The sequence below is a fragment of the Malania oleifera genome, chromosome 4 (assembly GCF_029873635.1).
Source record: "Malania oleifera isolate guangnan ecotype guangnan chromosome 4, ASM2987363v1, whole genome shotgun sequence".
Taxonomy (NCBI): Eukaryota; Viridiplantae; Streptophyta; class Magnoliopsida; order Santalales; family Ximeniaceae; genus Malania; species Malania oleifera.
In genome coordinates, this window is record NC_080420.1 from 6,654,746 (window position 1) to 6,673,537 (window position 18,792).

At 36.6% G+C, this 18,792-nt stretch overlaps 1 protein-coding gene across 1 annotated transcript; it reads right to left on the reverse strand.

The window, feature by feature from the left end:
- Nucleotides 1–1,164: 1,164 nt before the first annotated feature.
- Nucleotides 1,165–5,942, reverse strand: LOC131153232 (L-ascorbate oxidase homolog). The gene is made up of 8 exons (XM_058105404.1): nt 5,517–5,942; nt 5,292–5,401; nt 3,674–3,944; nt 3,479–3,581; nt 3,032–3,377; nt 2,129–2,494; nt 1,750–1,828; nt 1,165–1,614 (listed from the first exon to the last, which is right to left on the reverse strand). Exons 1-8 carry the CDS (start codon nt 5,667–5,669, stop codon nt 1,402–1,404), a joined length of 1,641 nt encoding a protein of 546 aa, XP_057961387.1. The 5' UTR covers nt 5,670–5,942; the 3' UTR covers nt 1,165–1,401.
- Nucleotides 5,943–18,792: the final 12,850 nt, after the last annotated feature.

Here is an 18,792-nt window from a genome sequence, read left to right on the forward strand (position 1 = left end):
ATCCACCCCAACATTCTTTCCGCTAACTCAAGTTCAGTTTATATAAACTCCATTCTAAACATAGAAAATTAAAAAACCGTAGAAAAAGAAGCACGTACTGGTAGGGCAGCCGGAATTTCTGCAATGCCGGGACTAGCAGCGGTCAACGGGAAACGTTTTCTGCTGAAACTTTGAATTGTGTGTTATTATGCCAAATTTATCTAATTATAGACAATATTTGGATAATTATTTTTAAGGAAAATGCTCCTCTTTCAATTAATTTTACAAAAAATGTATTTCGAATAGTAATATTTGTATTTAAGGCTCCCAACTCAATGGGGTGCTCTTGTGAGCCTACACATTAAAATTGAGTCATGAAAAAAAAATTTCTAAGTTATCAAAAAGGGTAGTGGAATCATGTTTTTAAATAAAAATAAGGTATCTAGTATTTAGTAACTCATTCATTTATTTATTTTCAATTTTAATTTCTCAAAAATTAAAACTAGAAACTAAAATTAATCTTTAAATTTCTTGTTTTGTTCTTATAAATGCTAGGCATATGTAGCGTGCATGTTTAGTGATTTTCAATGGTATGATGGAGACGAACTTTAAATTTATTAATTTACTAATTTATTCATTACTTAAAAATTTTGCTTTACATACGAATTCTAAAATAAAGAGAGGCTTCTTTATGATAATATGATAAATAAAAATTAAATATAATCTCATTAAAAATTTTGACTGTCATCCATGTTTATAATTTCTTTAGTTCTGTCTTATTTAAGAGCTCTAAAACACGACTAATTTTATCCTTCCACAATAAGAATAAAATGACCAAACAATCGATGTGGTCAATTATTAGTTACAAATGAAATTAGATGTACTAGTTAAAAAAATGAAATTAAAAAAATTGGGTATGCATGTTTTTGGGTCATGAGACAAGCCCAACACAACCATTTCAAAAAGAAAAACATTAGTTTGATTTTCCACAATTAGGCTGTGACTGAAAAAGACCATATTTTCAATGCTGCAAAAGTGTGTTGAAAATTTAGAACAGAAACTCATTGTGGGGACCAAATGGTATTGTCATACCTCTAGCCCACTCCTACTTTGCAGCAAAGTTCCTCCTTACCCAATAGAAAAGCTTAAAGAAAACATTGTCAAAGAAACAAGAACAAGAAGTTCTCCATGTTAATTATTTGATCATGAATTTATAGATCTCAATATGAACTGAAAACATAATGTTTGCTATCTCAAGAAAAAAAAAAAAAAAAGGCAGACAAGAAGCCTCTACATTGGAAGGAAACTACACAAGCTCAATGCTCAATTATTTGAGCACTTCCACTAACTTCCTAATAACAAATTTTAAGTCATCCCCTCTTGACAAAATCGAAGTCCTACTAGCAAGCTAGCTGGAGTTGTTCAAAGAGGTCGAGTGTGACGACCCGATGCCCTACCGCACAGCAGAGCGTTCTTTGGGATTGGATACTCATCCCTCCATGAATTTGTTGGAGAGTAAACCCTAAGATAGAATTGCTGACCCAAGTACTGCCTGTCCCAATTTTCAGACCTTATGTTCCACATTCCCATATTGTCCAGAGCAATGTATATCGCAGTCCATGATTTGGGATATACCTGCAGCCACTCAAACATATCAACCATGATCAAAATTCTCCTTTCCCTTCCCCTTTCAATGTATAGTGACTACCCATAACATCATTCATTCATATGAAAAAGAGTTTCCTTTCCTCAAAAAAGAAATATCAATACCTGAACGGTGCACCGGGCAACGGTGTCTCTCAAATTGTAGCGTGATCTACTGGAAGCCGACCATTGCCCACCATCCATGCTGCTCAACCCACAAAGTTGTCATTGAGTTTAAGAGATATTCAAAAAAAAAAAACACTTGTTCCATGTTTGGGAGCCTAGTATATGAACCTTGGATTTGGGATAAACTGAAATACAACATTATACTGAGCTTCATTAAGTACACACAAATCTAAATCCAAGACTTGAAATCATGCTCCCAAACACAACCTTAGACAGTCATGCACTAGAACTGCAGATTCAGAAACAAATACACTTGAGACAGTAATGCAGTAAAACTGCCAAGCACATATATACATACAATAAGAAGATTAATATTTACCCAACAACAAAGAAGGAATAGCCATCGATGTGCCAGGACTGCATGGTGTTCTCCCAGTTTTGGAACACAATCTCAACAAAAGCTCGGAAATCAGCAGCCATGACCGAGGTCTGGAGGTATGCACCTCCCCGGGTGGGTTTGCTGGGAATGCTTCCAAGACTGAAAACTCCAGGAATCTTGAAATAGTCTGCAAGTTTCAGAGGGGTGTCTGCAGGAACAAACGAGACACTGTTCACAGCATATCTCTGCTTGCCATTTATAATGGGTGCAGAGTTTGCCAGCATGATCGTACGAGAGGTTTTGATCAATCCATAATGATAGGAGCCTTGGGGATTAGGCCTTGGACCACTCGCTGTCAAATTCCATCTGAATTGAGAGAGTAAAAACAACTAAATGTTAGATAAGCACTTTACTTAAAAGTTTAAATTGTTAGGTTGTGGGCCAACAATGGATATAAAGCTTTAACACTATCCGGTACATTCAGCCCAACAGCACGTGGAGAAATACACACACGAAAGATAATACTCATTACAAGGAATATAATAATTTTCTTAAAAAACCACATAACAAAAGCAAGCAACAAGACTAGAACCCAAGACCTCCTGGTAACTAGCTCTAATATCATGTTAGATTATCACTTTACCTAAATGCTTAAGCTTTAGGTTGTGAGCCAATAATGTACATCAAACTTTAACACGAACAAAGAGAAAATATTGGATTTACAAATATAGGAGCCAGTTTCAATGAAAGAAACTTGGTGTTGGTATACATAAGGCTTAGTTATACTTGTCACACAAGTAGTAGTATGTGTAGGAAATGGAGAACTGGTAACTAAATGACATTACAGACCTGATGAACAGAAGTAGTATGGAAAAGGAGGGAAAGGAAAAGGGTGTGAATTACCGAATAGATCTGGCCTGGTTGAGGGACCAATCAACCTGAGTGGTTGGGCCACCAGGGGGAGGACCCCAAACTCCCTTCGCTGAGTTACTGTAGTGAAGAATGGCTGTTGTTGTCAGCACTGGAGACGTAAAGCGGGAAGAAACCACAACATAGTAATCCTGTGCAGGCTGATCAGCTGTGACCAAGACTGAGTAGGTCTGGCCAAGATGGATGTCAAGGGCAGAATATGTGTTTTGGAGCGTGTGGGATCCCTCTACCTCCACCAGTTTCATCTTGTGACCCTGGATTCTGAAGTTAATAGAAGTCGTAAGCCCCACGTTCGATATCCTGAGCCTATAAGTCCTACCTGCCAAGAGATTTTTATTTTTTTTTCATAAACACAAAAAAACAATCTAAAACTTCAAATCTGTTTCTTTCTTTCTGCGGCATTGTTGTCATAATAGGCACCTGGATTGACAGTGAATGTGTATCCATTCCACCCACGACCATTGATGAGAAGTCCATCAGGGAAGGGAAGATTGTGACCACTGTCCAAGATTGCTTTCAAATCCTATAAAACAGAAGTAAACCCACATTGTGATTTTGGTTTGATGTCACAATTTGTCGTGTCATATATCTGTGAACATATATACAAACACCCACATTGTGATTTCTCTTGAACCAGTCCCCAACCAGTATGGTGTAATCACCAGCAGGAGGAGGGAAAGGCACCGGAATGCGAGGACGGCTCCAAATTCTGATGCCACCAAATGCTCCAGCAGCCTTGTGGAATGCAAGTGATGGGAAATAGAAATAACTGCCAATCTGATCCTTTGCTTGGAGAATGTAAGTGAAGTTCTTTCCTGGTGGGATTGGACAGTTAGTGCCATAGACCCCATCCTGCCATGAATTCCTCCTCTGCTGCAAGCCATTCCTGCAGAAGAATGTTGGTGTATGTGCAGTGAGCTTAAGTGACATTAAATTGAAATTCAACACAAGTTCTTGGATGGGAATGAGAAGTATCGTCTCCAGTTGCCATACTCGATTTAAGAAACTTTAAATAGAAAATGCTGCTAGATGCATTATTGAAAAAGAGTGAGAGCAGGGAAAAAAGCTAGAGTTTACTCATCAGGCTTTTCATTTGTGCCAATGAGTGTAAAAGTCAGTGCATGATATTCAATCATCAGCCAGGTTCTTAAGCTTCAAAACAGATCCTATTGATTAAGGACAGGCTTAGCACAACGCTCATTTCCACTTTGTTAACAAAATTGAGTCCTACATAGCAACAAAGTCCCAAGTTACACAAGAGGTTAGTGCACCCTCCATCCCAAATCCCTCCCTATCTCTTCCCAAAATTAAAATCCGATGGCGACCCGAGCTTGACGCCAACGCCGACGCCGACGCCGATGGCAGGAATTGCCGGAAAAAAAGAGAGAAGAGAAAGAGAGAGGTGCAGTCGGCTTTGCGATTGGCGGTCGACGTTTCGTCGGTTTCAGGAATGGGCGTGTTTGAGGCCAAAGATATTGAGGACCAGAAGAAGAAGAGTAAGAGGATGATGATGATGGGGAGAGAAAGAGCAGTGAAGGAAAAGGTGGCCGAAGCAAGACCAGTAGCAGTGATTTTGGTGAAGAGGAGGAGGAATTGAATGAACAGCCTGCTGATAAATTTGGAACTGAAGAAATTTAGGTGAAGGAGTTGCAGAAATCCTCCATAGAAGGCTCTGATACCATATTGAAAAGATATTAATCTTATATTATTAAGCTTGTGTTTCAATTCTAAATGATACATGGCTTTACACACGCCAAGATATACAAAGTAATTATAGAGTAGAGGATTATGGCTTGACTGGAGGAGCAATGGATGGCTTGAATTGAGAGGCATGGTAGGTGTAAACTTATCAGAGTAATCTTATCAAATCTGAAAAACAAAACAATAAATCTGATTGATTTAGATGCCATTACCAGATTCTCATGAGCATCATCAAAAAAATGAATAAACAAATAAAAAGATCAGCTTTCATATATAATTTCTACTTTGGAAGTTTCAAGATTATGGGTTTTTAAGTTTGGAAGGAGTGAAAAAATGTGTTCCAACTCTATGGTTTAAACCAACAGACCTTGGAAATTCTACTAGAAAAAAAAAAAGAAAAAAGAAAAAAGAAAAAAAAGGCTCTTTCATACATAGATCAGCTCCCACTAATAACATTTGATGGAACCTGGAAACAGTGATTTTTAAGAAGAGAAACTTTGAAGAAACTAAACAGGGTCATCAATTTTCTCACCAAGATATGAGGAATGGCTCATTCAAGTAGTTGTAAACACTGATTATCAAGTTGTCATTGGTAACAGCATCCATCTGAGGCCCTGGAAACTGACCATTTATCAAAATCCCCTGCACCAGTATTCCCCACATTCAAAAGTTTTACTATACGCTAGAAAATCAAAAGTTAAAAAATCTCACGAAAAGGAAAAAGAAAGCAAACAAAAGTATATATACATAAATGAACCTGTTGTTTAATACCCATGGGGTAGATATTCCCGTAAGTGATTTTCCAGGTAAAGAATCTGTAAGGGTCTTCTCCATTGAGGCCATGAACAAGGCATAGGATGAAGAAGAATAAGAAGATGGCGAGAGAACAGAATCCCCTGCCTTCTCCCATTTTTTTCTAGTCTAGAGAGAGAGGCGGGAGGAGGGGAGGGAGGGAGGGAGAAAGAGAGTGATAATTTTATAGAGAGCATCCAATCAAGAGGAATCTCTGTGTTTTCCCGGGAATTATTTTATACCCTGAATTCCTCTGCTCCCAGGGGGAAGCAGAGGCAGAGCAGAGGGACATGGCGTGTGACTGTGTGAGCTGTCAGCAAGGTGACAGTGCCAAACGCACCAGAGATCGATAGTGCCAAGCATGGGAAATTATGAAGTTGCCCCTTTCACGTGCACTTTGGACTTTAAGGCTTCGGTCCTTCCCAATTGTCATTTGTGAAGTTACATTGTACTATCCTAGAAGAACATGGACATTGACATATTCCTTCACGGGTTTTCCTAGTCCCCTTTTTATTCTTTTTTCACATCAATGGTTTGAGCTACAAAATAGAAAATTGTTTGGTTGGCAAAATAGTTATTCTTAAAATAAAATAAAACATAGTTTTAATTTTAAGAATATTCTTTATATATTTTTAATTATTTTATTTAACACGTAATAAAAAATGAATAGACGACCCATAATGACATAAAATATTTCATATTTTTATTTATTTTATAGTATCAATTCAATCTTTTGTATAACTAATTCTAATTAACCTTTAAAAATTAATTTATTCTGAAAAATAGGCATTTTACAAACCAAAACGTAACCTAATAAATAAAATGTCCTCTAATGAATGAGTTTTACTTTGCAACTAGTAAATATGTCGGTAATTAGTTATTGTATGGGAGAATAAATCAATAGCTACAATTGTTTCCCATGTTTGCTTTTTGGATGAATAAAAATTGTGGAGTACAATGTGTAAAAAACATGCATTTGTTTGTTTATTTTATTTTATTCTTATCAAACAAAGTGTTGCTTTCATCATGAAAACTAATTATTTATGGATTTTTAAGTACTCGTATATGTTCAAATTCCTAATGATAATTATTCTTATTTCTTTATAAATGATTTGTAATAGTGTAAATTAACATTGACATTTATTTCTTATTTTATCTTTTTAACTTAGTGTGAGGATAACAATGTATTATTTAGATAATCATCATAACATAACAATCTTCCATCCCACTAAATATCTCACTCACCCTTATGAGGAGTTTCCCAAAAGTCATCATTTTCACCACTTACCACAGTTCTCAAGCTTTAGGCTCAAAGGTCCCATTCATCATTATTAGTTTGGTCACATTCTATCTTAAGTTGATCAATTAGTAAGTTTTTTTTTGTCCCTTTTGTCAAAGGTTATAATTATAACTTCACAATTATTTAGAAGATAACAATACATCCTAATACATAATATCATATATATATATATATATATTAGACTACTTGATGTAAGAAATTTTTTTTTCTAATTTTATTTGCTGAAATATGAATCTTTAACTATCATAATCATCACATCTATCACCTTTATGTGGAAAATAAAATATTCATAAACAAACATATTAAAATTAGTCATGACATAAATCAATCTTGAAGAAAATTTGTAGAAATCGTTTCTCTCGCTTAACCCCCTTTTTATGCTTCACCAAATCGTAAGGGAGAAAACTGATGAAAAGAAGAGATAGGTAGAGAGAGGAAAAATTTCCTACGTTCAATATGAAACCCCATATATCACTCCCCATAAAAGTGGGCATAAATAGAGAAAACTCTTCCACTTCCCATTAACTCTCACTGAGTTTTAAAAGCCAATAACCTCCTTAATTCATTAATCCCAAAAATGTTCATATTGTCCTTTTCATGTGGGATATATTTCAACATTCTCTCACTTGGCCCATATGAATGACATTTATTTGGATCGACAAGGTAAACATAATATGCGCATAACATTAACTTATTCGTACTTTAGTGAGATTACAATAATATCATAATTAAACAACTTACCAGCATGAGTCATGACGATAAATAAATAAGGCGACATATTCCCTTCCATGTACTACAATGCTAGTAAACCACTTAATTATAATCCACAATAGGAAATAATTGTAATGTCCTTGTAATGGTGTCTTTTCCAAAGACGATTCTTGTCATCAATAAATCACCTCCATAATTACGTAATTGATGGTAAGCAGGAAAAATGTCAGAAACACAATTAGTGATATCTCTATAAATGTTATGGAATAAAAACATAAAGATCCACAAACATGCATCAGGGATTGCAAAAAAAACCCACGTGATCAACAAGCTCCTTAAATGTCTTTGGTGCTAACCCTTTATTCAAAAGACTTGCAATCATGAGTTCAGTTGTAATAAATTTTTTTTTTTTAACTAAATGAGGGCAGCACTTCCAATTATTTATTGATATACCCTCCCTTTTGGCGGAGGAATACCATGGTTACAAGACAAGTATTGGGAGATAACAGATAAAAAATTTTAAAGGTCTCCCAAAAACAACACCAACAACCAACCAAAATAGGACTACAAATCCAAACAAAGCTACATAAGAAACAAATCTAAGCAGGCCTATCAAAGCAAAAATAAAAAAATAAACTAAAATCTAAACCAACCAAACACTGTTTGTTTCCGAACTTCCTCCTTAACAGTCAAATATTTGATGTAACAACCCAAAAATTCTGCAATATTATTTTTTATAATAATAAACTATGATACCACAAAATATCAACAAAGTCAACCCGGACCCAAAGTGGGGTACCGGGGATATACTTGTCCATAAATACATACTATCTATACAGCGGAAAAAGTAAAGTGCCTGAATCTCATATACAATACCAAAGTTCTATTATCTCCATAATTATACATATACATCCCCAAAATCCATAAAACGTCCTCAGGATCATACAAAAATATGTTGACTTTTTGAATTCAATCCCTATTTTGATGCTGACAAAGCACATGTTTCTTATGTGTATATTTAGCATGTGAACAAACACATAAGGAAACGGCGATGGAAACTTGTAGGACTTAAAGACTATACGATCAACCGCATTCCATGAAGTCAGAAGAGCAAAAAGACGAAGATATTTGTTTTTAATTTGTAATTGCATTTAATTTTATATCTCTAGTCTGTAATAATGCATGCATCTACATGATGTGTTTGAATGCTCAGAATGATCATAGATAAACCTTAGGGACCAACACATCTCACCGAAAACCTTTTTCTAAAAAGACTAAAATCATACAAAATTTTTGGAATAACTTTAGGATCAAAATCGGGGCTAAAACGAAGTTTACGAAAACTTCGGTCGACCGACACCAGACTTTTTCGGTGCCTTCAAAAGGACCTAAAAATAACCTTAAGACACTCACCCATACACTTATATTGTTAGTCATTTGAATAGGGTGTTTTTTGTCTAAAATAGGACTAAAATGCACAACATGTGCACACTCGGTCAATCGACCATTCACGTTCAAAAGTCCTCGGTCGACCGAACTCGAAAAAAGTCAACAGTTTGACCACAGTCCGATCGATCAAGCTTATGTAGTTCATTTGACCTCGGTCAACCGAACCTCCTAGGGAGTCAATTGTTTGACTACCTGGTTGACCGAGCTCAAAATCTCCAACGCTCTAGTCAACCGAGGGTCCTTGGGAGATGCCCCAACAACGGTCGATCGAACTTCTCAGTTTGAAACATCCCGGTCGACCGACCCTCACTGTTTTGAAAAATCACCTCTTTCGAATAACCGACTAGTTAGTTCATTTTCACCCTGGTCGACCGAACCACGCTAATTTGGAAAAATCACCCTTCCTGGTCGACTGACACTAAAGTTCAATATTGGCCCGGTCGACCGAGCCATATGAACTTCGGTTGACCGAAAGTCTTCTGGTCGACCGGTGCTCTCAGGTTGGTCCGAATTTTTACTGCGGTTAACTTTTTAAAACAAAGTTAATTTTAATTAAACGTCATTAACCTTTTTATAAAATGACCTCCGTGTCTCCAACGGTCATATTTTTCACAAACTCTATAAATACTCCTTCATTACTCCAAATTAGTAACTCTGATTAACTCTAAATTTCTCTCTAATCCTTAGTTAATCAAAGTTCCCCCAAATCATTTTTATTACAAAAATTTCTTCTTTTTGGGCCAAAATTTTTATACATAACTCTCTAACTCTCTTCCACTCTTTCATTTCAAAATTACTCTTGAAGAGAGCATATTTATATTTGGGTATTTATTTGCTTACTCTCACTTTTTCTTTATTCTTTGAAAATCGTTTTGAGAGTGTAGCTTTGGTTTTCTCCCGGATTATTTCCTTGATAAATATATCTTGGGAAAAGTTATTTATTGCACAAATATTTTATTGAGCTTAACTCTTAGATTCTCCAAGTAGTTTTCATTTGCATAAATCTTTGTTGGAGAACATAGTACACATTTTTCATACATATTCTATTTATGTAAACATCATTGAAAGAGCAAAACCTTAGGTTCCCCTATATTATTATTGAAATATCTTTTTGGAGAAAACTTTTTATTAGGGTTTAAATTTAATTAAGCACCGTTACTCCCCTGATCATTATTTCATATCATTGGAGTATGTATTTTTATTGAGCTTATTGTGTACATTTTAGCTTGTATTTTCAGAAACAATTTTATGTACAAAAATGTTTTATTGTAACGGTTCGGTTCAGCCCGTTAATTGAACTGGGGAGTCTTAACCCCGTAAATGAGACCGATTCGGTTCAACACAAAATTGAACCGGGGAGTCTCAACCCCACAAGTGAGACTAGTTTGGCTCAGCCTAGTAATTGAGCTGGGGTTTTCCTCGCCCCGTAAGGAGATGATGTAAAAGGCTTTTGTTCCCCCCGATTAAGTGAGCAGGTATAGTGGAATACTTGGAGGGTATGCCCAAGGCGGGGACGTAGGCTGGTGTTGGCCGAACCTCGATAACAAATCTTGTGTCTCTCTCTCCCTATCTCATTTAAATTACTGCACTTTAAATTCAGTATGTGTATGCCTATTTATTTACTGTTATATTTAGTTGCATGCACACATTTACATTGAATGAGATACACGTATATGTATGAACTAATAGCTTAATCATTTTACATACACGTGTTTAATATTAAATGAGATATGATACATGGTGAATCGGTGTAATTGTTTAAGTTACCGAAAAATGTTTTAAAACCCAATTTACCCCCCCCCCCCTCTTGGGATCACACCAATTCCAACAAAACATATCCCCCAACTCAAAAACTTATCCTGAAACTAGGGCAGTACCAACCTCCTCTACCTCGGAGCTTGCTCCGCTCGCCTGTCTAGATCTCCTGAAATGTTTGAATTCTTGGGGTGAGACACCTCTCAGTAAGTGGGAATAAGTTATCATCAGTGTGTGGCAATATGAGTTTTAGTGTTCCAAATATACAACCATTATTTACCTTTTCTTTCACTGTAAAATCATGTAAAATTGTAATCACGTATATACAAATATATTTCAAAAATGCATACTTTCCTTTCTCATCATACTCTGTATAAAACATAAAACTTTATATAAAACAATAACTCTATATAAGTAAATGCGTATATATGCATGGAAAGAATTGCCCTAAATGGGTAAACAATAACGTCATGTATTAACCCCGCATGCTTCGAGTTGTGCGGCTCAAAGGCTAGACTTAGCCATGGTTGGCCTAACCAGGCTAAGTCAACTGTATTTGTATTTGTATCTATATCTGTAACTATGAGTATGATTGGCTTACCCAGTTGGTACGAACTCTAGGGGGTAATCTCTACACTTCTATGGCACAGTCGACTATGCCACCAACACTCTATCTAAGAAGTGTGGCTGCACTAGCAACTATGGGGCTACGGTGCCTAGCAATGGTCCATTAGGGTTCTAAAACCATATAATGCGATTTCAAAAATAATATAATCACATGATTTCATTTCACAAATCAGTATCATCTATTATACTATAATTCTGTATAAAACGACTAAAATACTATAATTCTGTATAAAATACTATAATACTATAGTTTTATATAGAACACTATCATTCTGCATTTCTGTATCAAATGTTGTACTGTAGTTCTATATAGAACGTTGTAGTCCTTTACAAGACGTTGTAATACCGTATGAAATCTGTACTATAGTCCTTAATAGGACGCTATAATATTGTATGAAATCTGCATTGTAGTCCTTAATAGGACGCTATAATACTGTATGAAATCTGTACTATATTCTTTACTAGGATGCTATAATACTGTATGAAATATGTATTGTAGTCTTTAATAGGACGCTGTAATACTGTATGAAAATTGTATCGTATAAAATCATATCTCTGTATATATATATTTCTCCATAAAGACTAACAAATTTATTTATACATACATTCAAACTCATGCCACACAGATTGAGTGATACTTTATACTATACTTTTTTTCTGAAAATAATGTTGTGACTATCTCTAGGATTTTACTTAACCCAATAACCCAACTATCTTAAAACATATATGTTTGTATATCATTTCCAAAGTTTCCATTTTCACAAATCATTATACTTAAGAAATCATCTATATTACTCAGAAATCACATATTATAATTTACTTAGTAAAATTTCTGAAAACACCTGACATAACTTATTCCCCTTACCCGTTTCCTAGAGTTATGCATGTTGCGATCCCAAAACTATGCCTGCGGTGCCCGCACAAACCCTGTATTTATATACCTTAACTCAATCAGTTCAACCCCACCATATTTATCATTTTAACATCCCCAAGACTCGTATATTCCAATAATTAATTAAACCTGAAAAACAACTTCCTTACCCAGGTTTGGAGTGGTGCCTAGGAAGCCTGAACAGCGAAATCTCTAAGGTTAAACAAAAAAAAAATCATAGTAAGGATCCCGAAATGATGTTTATTAGCTGATTCGGGCTTGTTTCGCAAGGAAAATCGAAGAGAGAGAGAGAGAGAGAGAGAGAGAGAGAGAGAGAGAGAGAGAGAGAGTTTAATTTTTCTAATACAAATGAACTTAAAGCCTTTATATAGGCTTGTTGGCGTAGGGGAAACCGCCAACAGTTTCCTTGAAACTGTCGGCGGTTTGGCCTTTTAACTAAACCATTTCTACTATTTTACCTTTACCTAGCCACACTAACTCAAAACCGTCGATGGTTTTCCTATCCGCAATAACATAAAATGCTCTCGATTGTTATAACCATCAACAGTTTTTTGAGATGGCCTCAAACCGTCGACGGTTTGGACCTATGCCAAACCAACTCCTTTCTTTTCTTTATTATTTCATTAATTACCATTTTTCGGGTCTCTACATTCTCCCCTCCTTATAAAAATTTTGTCCTCGAAATTTTCTAATCGACACTTATACCATCAATTGAAAAACAAACCACCAAATCTTTATTAATTTTCTCACTTATGGTAGAGGAATACCGTGGTTACATAAATGACTCTGGGAGATTACAATAAACCAAATCAAAACTCTCCCAAAACTCATTCAAAAAAAAAAAAACCCATTACATGAAAATATATCATTAAACACACGTGAATTACTTAACCTGCACAAAACCTACTTACCTACAACAATCCTTACCTTAACCATTTTCTTTTCTGGCTAATGTTGGGTCCCACTAAATAGATGTGCGTACTTCTGACACATTTCCTCCTCTAACTCCCATGAGACTTCCTCAACCACATGGTTTCTTTAAAGTATTTTTACCAATGGGATTTTCTTGGTGCGTAACTCCTTTTCTTTATGATCTAAGATCTAAACTGGCACTTTTTCATATGATAAAGTATTTCTGAGCTCCAGTGCCTCATAACTTAAAATATACGATGGATCTGGGATGTATTTCTTTAACATAGATACGTGAAATACGTCATGGCTTTTGGATAACGCTGGGGGTAACGCTAACCTTTAGGCAACTGGGTCGATTCTTTCGAGTATCTCAAATGGCCCAATGTACCTAGGGCTAAGCTTACCCTTATTCCCAAATCTCATTACTTTTGTCATTGGTGCAATTCTCAAAAAATATATTATCTCCTACACCAAATTCCAGCGCTCATCGGCAGGTGTCTACATAGCTTTTTTGTTGACTCTAAGTTGTTTTAATTCCTTCCTAGATAAGCTTTATTTTCTCAGAAGCTCACTGTACAATCTCTGGCCCTAAAATCTATCTTTCCCCTACTTCATCCCAATATAGTGGAGTTTGACACCTCCGACCATATAGTGCTTTATATAGTGCCATTTCAATACTCATCTGATAACTGTTGTTATAAGAAAACTCCACTAGTGGTAGATACTGAATCTAGCTGCCTCCAAAATCTAATACACATGCTCATAGCATATCTTCCACTATCTATATGGTCCTCTCTATCTGTCCATTGGTCTGAGAATGAAAGGTCATGCTAAAAGCTAACTGCGAACCCAAAGCTCTCTATAAGATTTTCTAAAATTGAGACATGAATTGTGGGTCCCGGTCAGAAACAATGGACATAGGCACACCATGTAGTTTGACTATCTCTTGTATATATAGTTCTTCCAATCTACCCATGGAGTAGTTAACTCTGATAGAAAGAAAATAGGAAGTCTTCGTCAATCGATCCATAATGACCCATATGCCATTTTGCCCATGCTATGCTAGTGGCAATCCTGTGACAAAGTCCATGGAGATATGCTCCCACTTCCATTCTGGAATATCAAGTGGTTGCAATGATCTGCTGGCCTCTGGTGCTTAATCTTTATCTACTGATAGGTCAAACACTACTTCACATATCAAGCTATTTCTCTTTTCATATTGCTTCACCAGAAGGATACTCGCAAATCTCTATACATTTTTGTACTTCCTGGATGTACTGTATACAGAGAACGATATGTCTCTTCCAAAATGGTCCTCCTAATTTCAGCATCATCGGGTATGCATAACCTACTACAATACCTCAGAGCTTCGTCATCTAAAATATTAAAATCGGCTCCCTATCCACTTTGCATTCTATCTCTGATCCTTACTAATTCTACATCTTGCATCTGTGCAATCTTAATTCTCTCTGGCAAAGTCGGCTGAAGTACCATATTAGCTATAAACACTTTATGGCTACCCTCCACTAGCTTCATACCAAGTCTTTCCAAGTCCATACTGATCTGATGTTGCATCACCACTGCTGATACTGAGGCACTTCTTGATTTCCGGTTCAAAGCATCAGCTACTACATTAGCCTTTCCTGGGTGATAACTGATTGTGCAATCATAATCCTTTATCAATTCTAGTCATCTCTTCTACCTCATATTCAACTCCTTCTACATGAAGAATATTTCAAAATTTTATAATATGTAAATATTTCACACTTCCTGCCATACAGATAATGCCTCCAAATTTTCAGTGCATACACCATTGCAGCCAACTCCGAATCATGCGTAGGGTAGTTCTTTTCATATTCTTTAAGTTGTTGAGAAGCGTATGCAATAACCTTCCCTTGCTGCATCAATACACATCCGAGCCCTTTCTGAGATGCGTCACTGTAGATCACAAATCCACCATCTCCTGATGGAATAGTCAAAACCGGTGCAGTGATGAGTTGCTGCTTCAATTTCTAGAAGCTCTGATCACAATCGTCATTCTACTCAAACTTAACATTCTTCCTTGTTAGCCGTGTTAGAGGCCCTAATAGCCTAGAAAATCCTTCGAAGAACTGGTGATAGTATCCTGCTAGACCTAAGAAACTTTTGATATCTTAAACATTCTTCGGTCTTATCCAATCAACTACTGCCTTTATCTTGCTTTGATCTACAGAGATACCATCCTCGAATATCACATACCCGAGAAAAGTAACTTGTTCCAACTAGAATTCACACTTCTTGAGTTTGACATACAATCTCCTTTCTTTCAGTATCTGAGGAACTATCCTCAAATGTATCTTATGCTCCTCGGGACTCTTTGAATAGACTAGAATATCATTGATGAAAACCACTACAAACTGATCTAGATACTCATGGAAAATCCTGTTCATTAGGTCCATGAATGTAGTAGGAGCATTCATCAGTCCGAATGGTATGACTAAAAATTCATAATGGCCATACCGAGTTCAGAATGCTGTCTTTGGTACATCCTCTATCCTGACCTTCACTTGATGGTACCCGGATAGTAGATCAATCTTTGAGTAAACCCTGTTCCTTGGAGCTGATCGAACAAATCATCAATATGGGAATGAGGATACTTGTTCTAAACTATCACTTTATTTATCCCTTTGTAGTCGATACACATCCTCATCGTCCTGTCTTTCTTTTTCATAAACAAAATTGGTGCTCCCTAGGGCGTTACACTAGGTTTGATAAACCCTTTATCTAGTAATTCCTACAACTATTCTTTTAACTGTATCAACTTTGCTAGAGTCATTCCATAGGGATTTTTAGATATCGGCACCATCCCTAAAAGTAGATCAATAACAAATTCAATCTCATGGTCAGGAGGCAATCCTGGTAAATCTTTTGGTAAGACATCTGAGAACTCCTTTGCTACTAGAATATCTGAAAGTTTCAATTCCCCTCCAAGCGCTTCCTTTAGACAAGCTAAGTATCCCTGGAACCCATCTAGCAGTAGCCTCCTCGCTTGAATAGATGATAATAGCTATAGTGAGGAGCGCACACACGACCCCAAAAATCTACACTCCTACTCCCCAGGAGGTCTGAATACCACTTCTCTCTTATGACAGTCGTTGCTAGCATAATTGGTTCCTAGCCAGTCCATTCCTAGAATTATGTCAAACTCATGCATATCAAATACCACAAGATTGGCTAATAGAATTTTCCTTTAAATATCCACTAGGTAGTTTTTAAGCACCCTTCTATATATCACCACTAACCCTGTCAATGTGGCTACTGATAACTCAGTGTCTAACAACTGGGATTCTATCCCACATAACTTAACGTACCCTAGAGATACAAAAGAGTGTGTAGCTCCTGAATAAAAAAAACCAACAGCTTCATTTGAAGATATAGAAATAATACCTGTCACTATGTCGCCAACCGCCTTTGCATCTCTCGGTGTCAGTGCATAGACTCGTATCGGGGCAGTGTTCCTCTGCTAGTTGCCTCAGGGTGCTTGATTATTTCCCCGGTAGCGATTAAGAGCGGGTGCATTAGCTGGCGGCGCACGACAGTCCCTCGCAATATAGCCAAGTTGACCACATCGATAGCAGGCATTCGACTTGATTCGACAATCCCCCCAATGCCTCCAACCACACCTAGTAGAAATAGGGGGTGCTAGATCACCCTGAGGGGCTCAGAGTCCCCCAACCTGCCATTGGCCTGCATCATATCTCCTACACTGACCCTGACTAGTTCTTGCTCATAAATTAGGAGGCATCGGCCTCTTCCTCTGACTTTGTACTCTAGCACCTCTTTGTAGGTTGGTTTCTATCACTGTGGCTTTATCTACTAGATCTGAAAAAGTCTACACCTAGAATGCCATGACCTGCTCATAAATACTCTGTCTCATACCCTCCTTAAACTTCCTCACCTTCTTTTCTTTATCTGAAACCATGTATGGGGCAAACCGGGACAGCTTAATGAATCTGGCTGCGTACTGCTATACCGTCAGATGTCCTTGAGTTAAATTCAAAAATTTTGCCGCTTTAGCATTTTTGGTAGTAGTGGGGAAGTAACACTTGAAGACTACCTCCCAAAAGTGGCTCTAGGTCAAATATATAGGCACCGGCCTCTGCTCCTTTAGCAATTTCACTGACCTCCACCATCGTTTAGCCTCCCCCGTAAACATAAAAGTAGCGAATAAAACTTTCTACTCCTCAGTGCACGAGATAACTGCCAACGTCTCCTCAATCTTCTAGACCCAGTTTTCTACCACGAATGGGTCAGCTCCTCCAAAAAATGATGGGGGATTCATTCGAGTGAACTGGTCGATGGTACAACTTTGGTGAGCTGGCGGGCATCCCAATTCCCCTGAATTTCTTGCTATCTTAGCCATTACATGCTGGGTGATTACGCGCTTAAATTGCGTAATTAGGTGTTTTAATTCATGCATTGCGAATTATATTTTTAATTAAATGCCTAATTACTCTCAATATTTTAACATTGTGTTCTATTTATAATATTTGAGTTTTATTGAGTAATTTATGAATTTTTGATTTTTTTTTATTGCAGGGCAACTATTGGAAGCTAAAAACCGATGAAACTTTGTAATCTATGCGTAACTCTCTCATCCGACCTCCGATTTAGATGATTCAAGATGCTATAGAAAGATAAGAAATCACTCTACAATTGTAATGTTTTGCATTTTGAGAAATATTGGTTGCATCAATGTCAAAATCAGATGTGAATTTACCATAAGCTATTTTTATGGACTTTTTCAACATTACTCCGTAATCTGGGCGTAACTTTCTCGTCTGAGCTCCGATCGAGACAATTCAAAATTTTAGGGAAATTAGAGGGAGTGATCTACAACTTTCATGTTTCTATCTTTGAGAGATATAGGCTTTAGGAAGGTAAAAATCTCCTTTGTTCGCTGGGAAACAAAAAAAGAAGAAAAAACAAGAAACAAGGAAAACAAAAAGAAAAAAATAATGTACTTTGATTTGACCTAGCCATGCAGCCGGTCCTCTCTCATATGCCATGGGCCATGTGTGTGCAAGTTGGGTGCTCAATTGGATTGAAAAACAATTTTGAAAAGTCAAAGGGAGGGGGCTTGAGGTAAGGTAAAAAAGTAGGGTTTGATTTTTATTTTTTTTTAAAGGGAGTAGTTTTGCTGAAGGGGAGGCAGTTGGGCAGCCATGAAGCTCCCTCCTTGGGCCTCTTCTCTCTCTCTCTCTCTCTCTCTCTCTCTCTCTCTCTCTCTCTCTCTTTATTGTTTCTTTTTTTTTTTTTATTTGAATGTTAAACACTTGTTGGATTTATTTTTATTATTAAAACATTAGTTCAATTTCCTTGTTATTTAAATATTGTCAATTAGTTTTAGGTTGAATCTTTCTCTCTTCTACTCTCTTTCTTTAGTATATTTTTTTAATAAAAAGTTGTGGTTGGATTTTATTTTGGTTGGGTTATTTTGAATTATTTAGTTTAGATTGTTCTTAAAGCCTTGCATGAAATCTTAAATATTTGTTTGGGTTATTATTTATTATATGAAAAAAATTTCAATTTGTTTCTCCTATTTGGAATCTTTAT

Coding starts and splice junctions, on each gene's coding strand:
- LOC131153232 (XM_058105404.1), bottom strand. CDS start 5,669: ATGGGAGAAGGCAGGGGATTCTGTTCTCTCGCCATCTTCTTATTCTTC. Junction 5,402..5,516: donor CCATGGGTATTAAACAACAG/GTTCATTTATGT, acceptor ATACTGGTGCAG/GGGATTTTGATAAATGGTCA. Junction 1,829..2,128: donor TATTCCTTCTTTGTTGTTGG/GTAAATATTAAT, acceptor TGGGTTGAGCAG/CATGGATGGTGGGCAATGGT.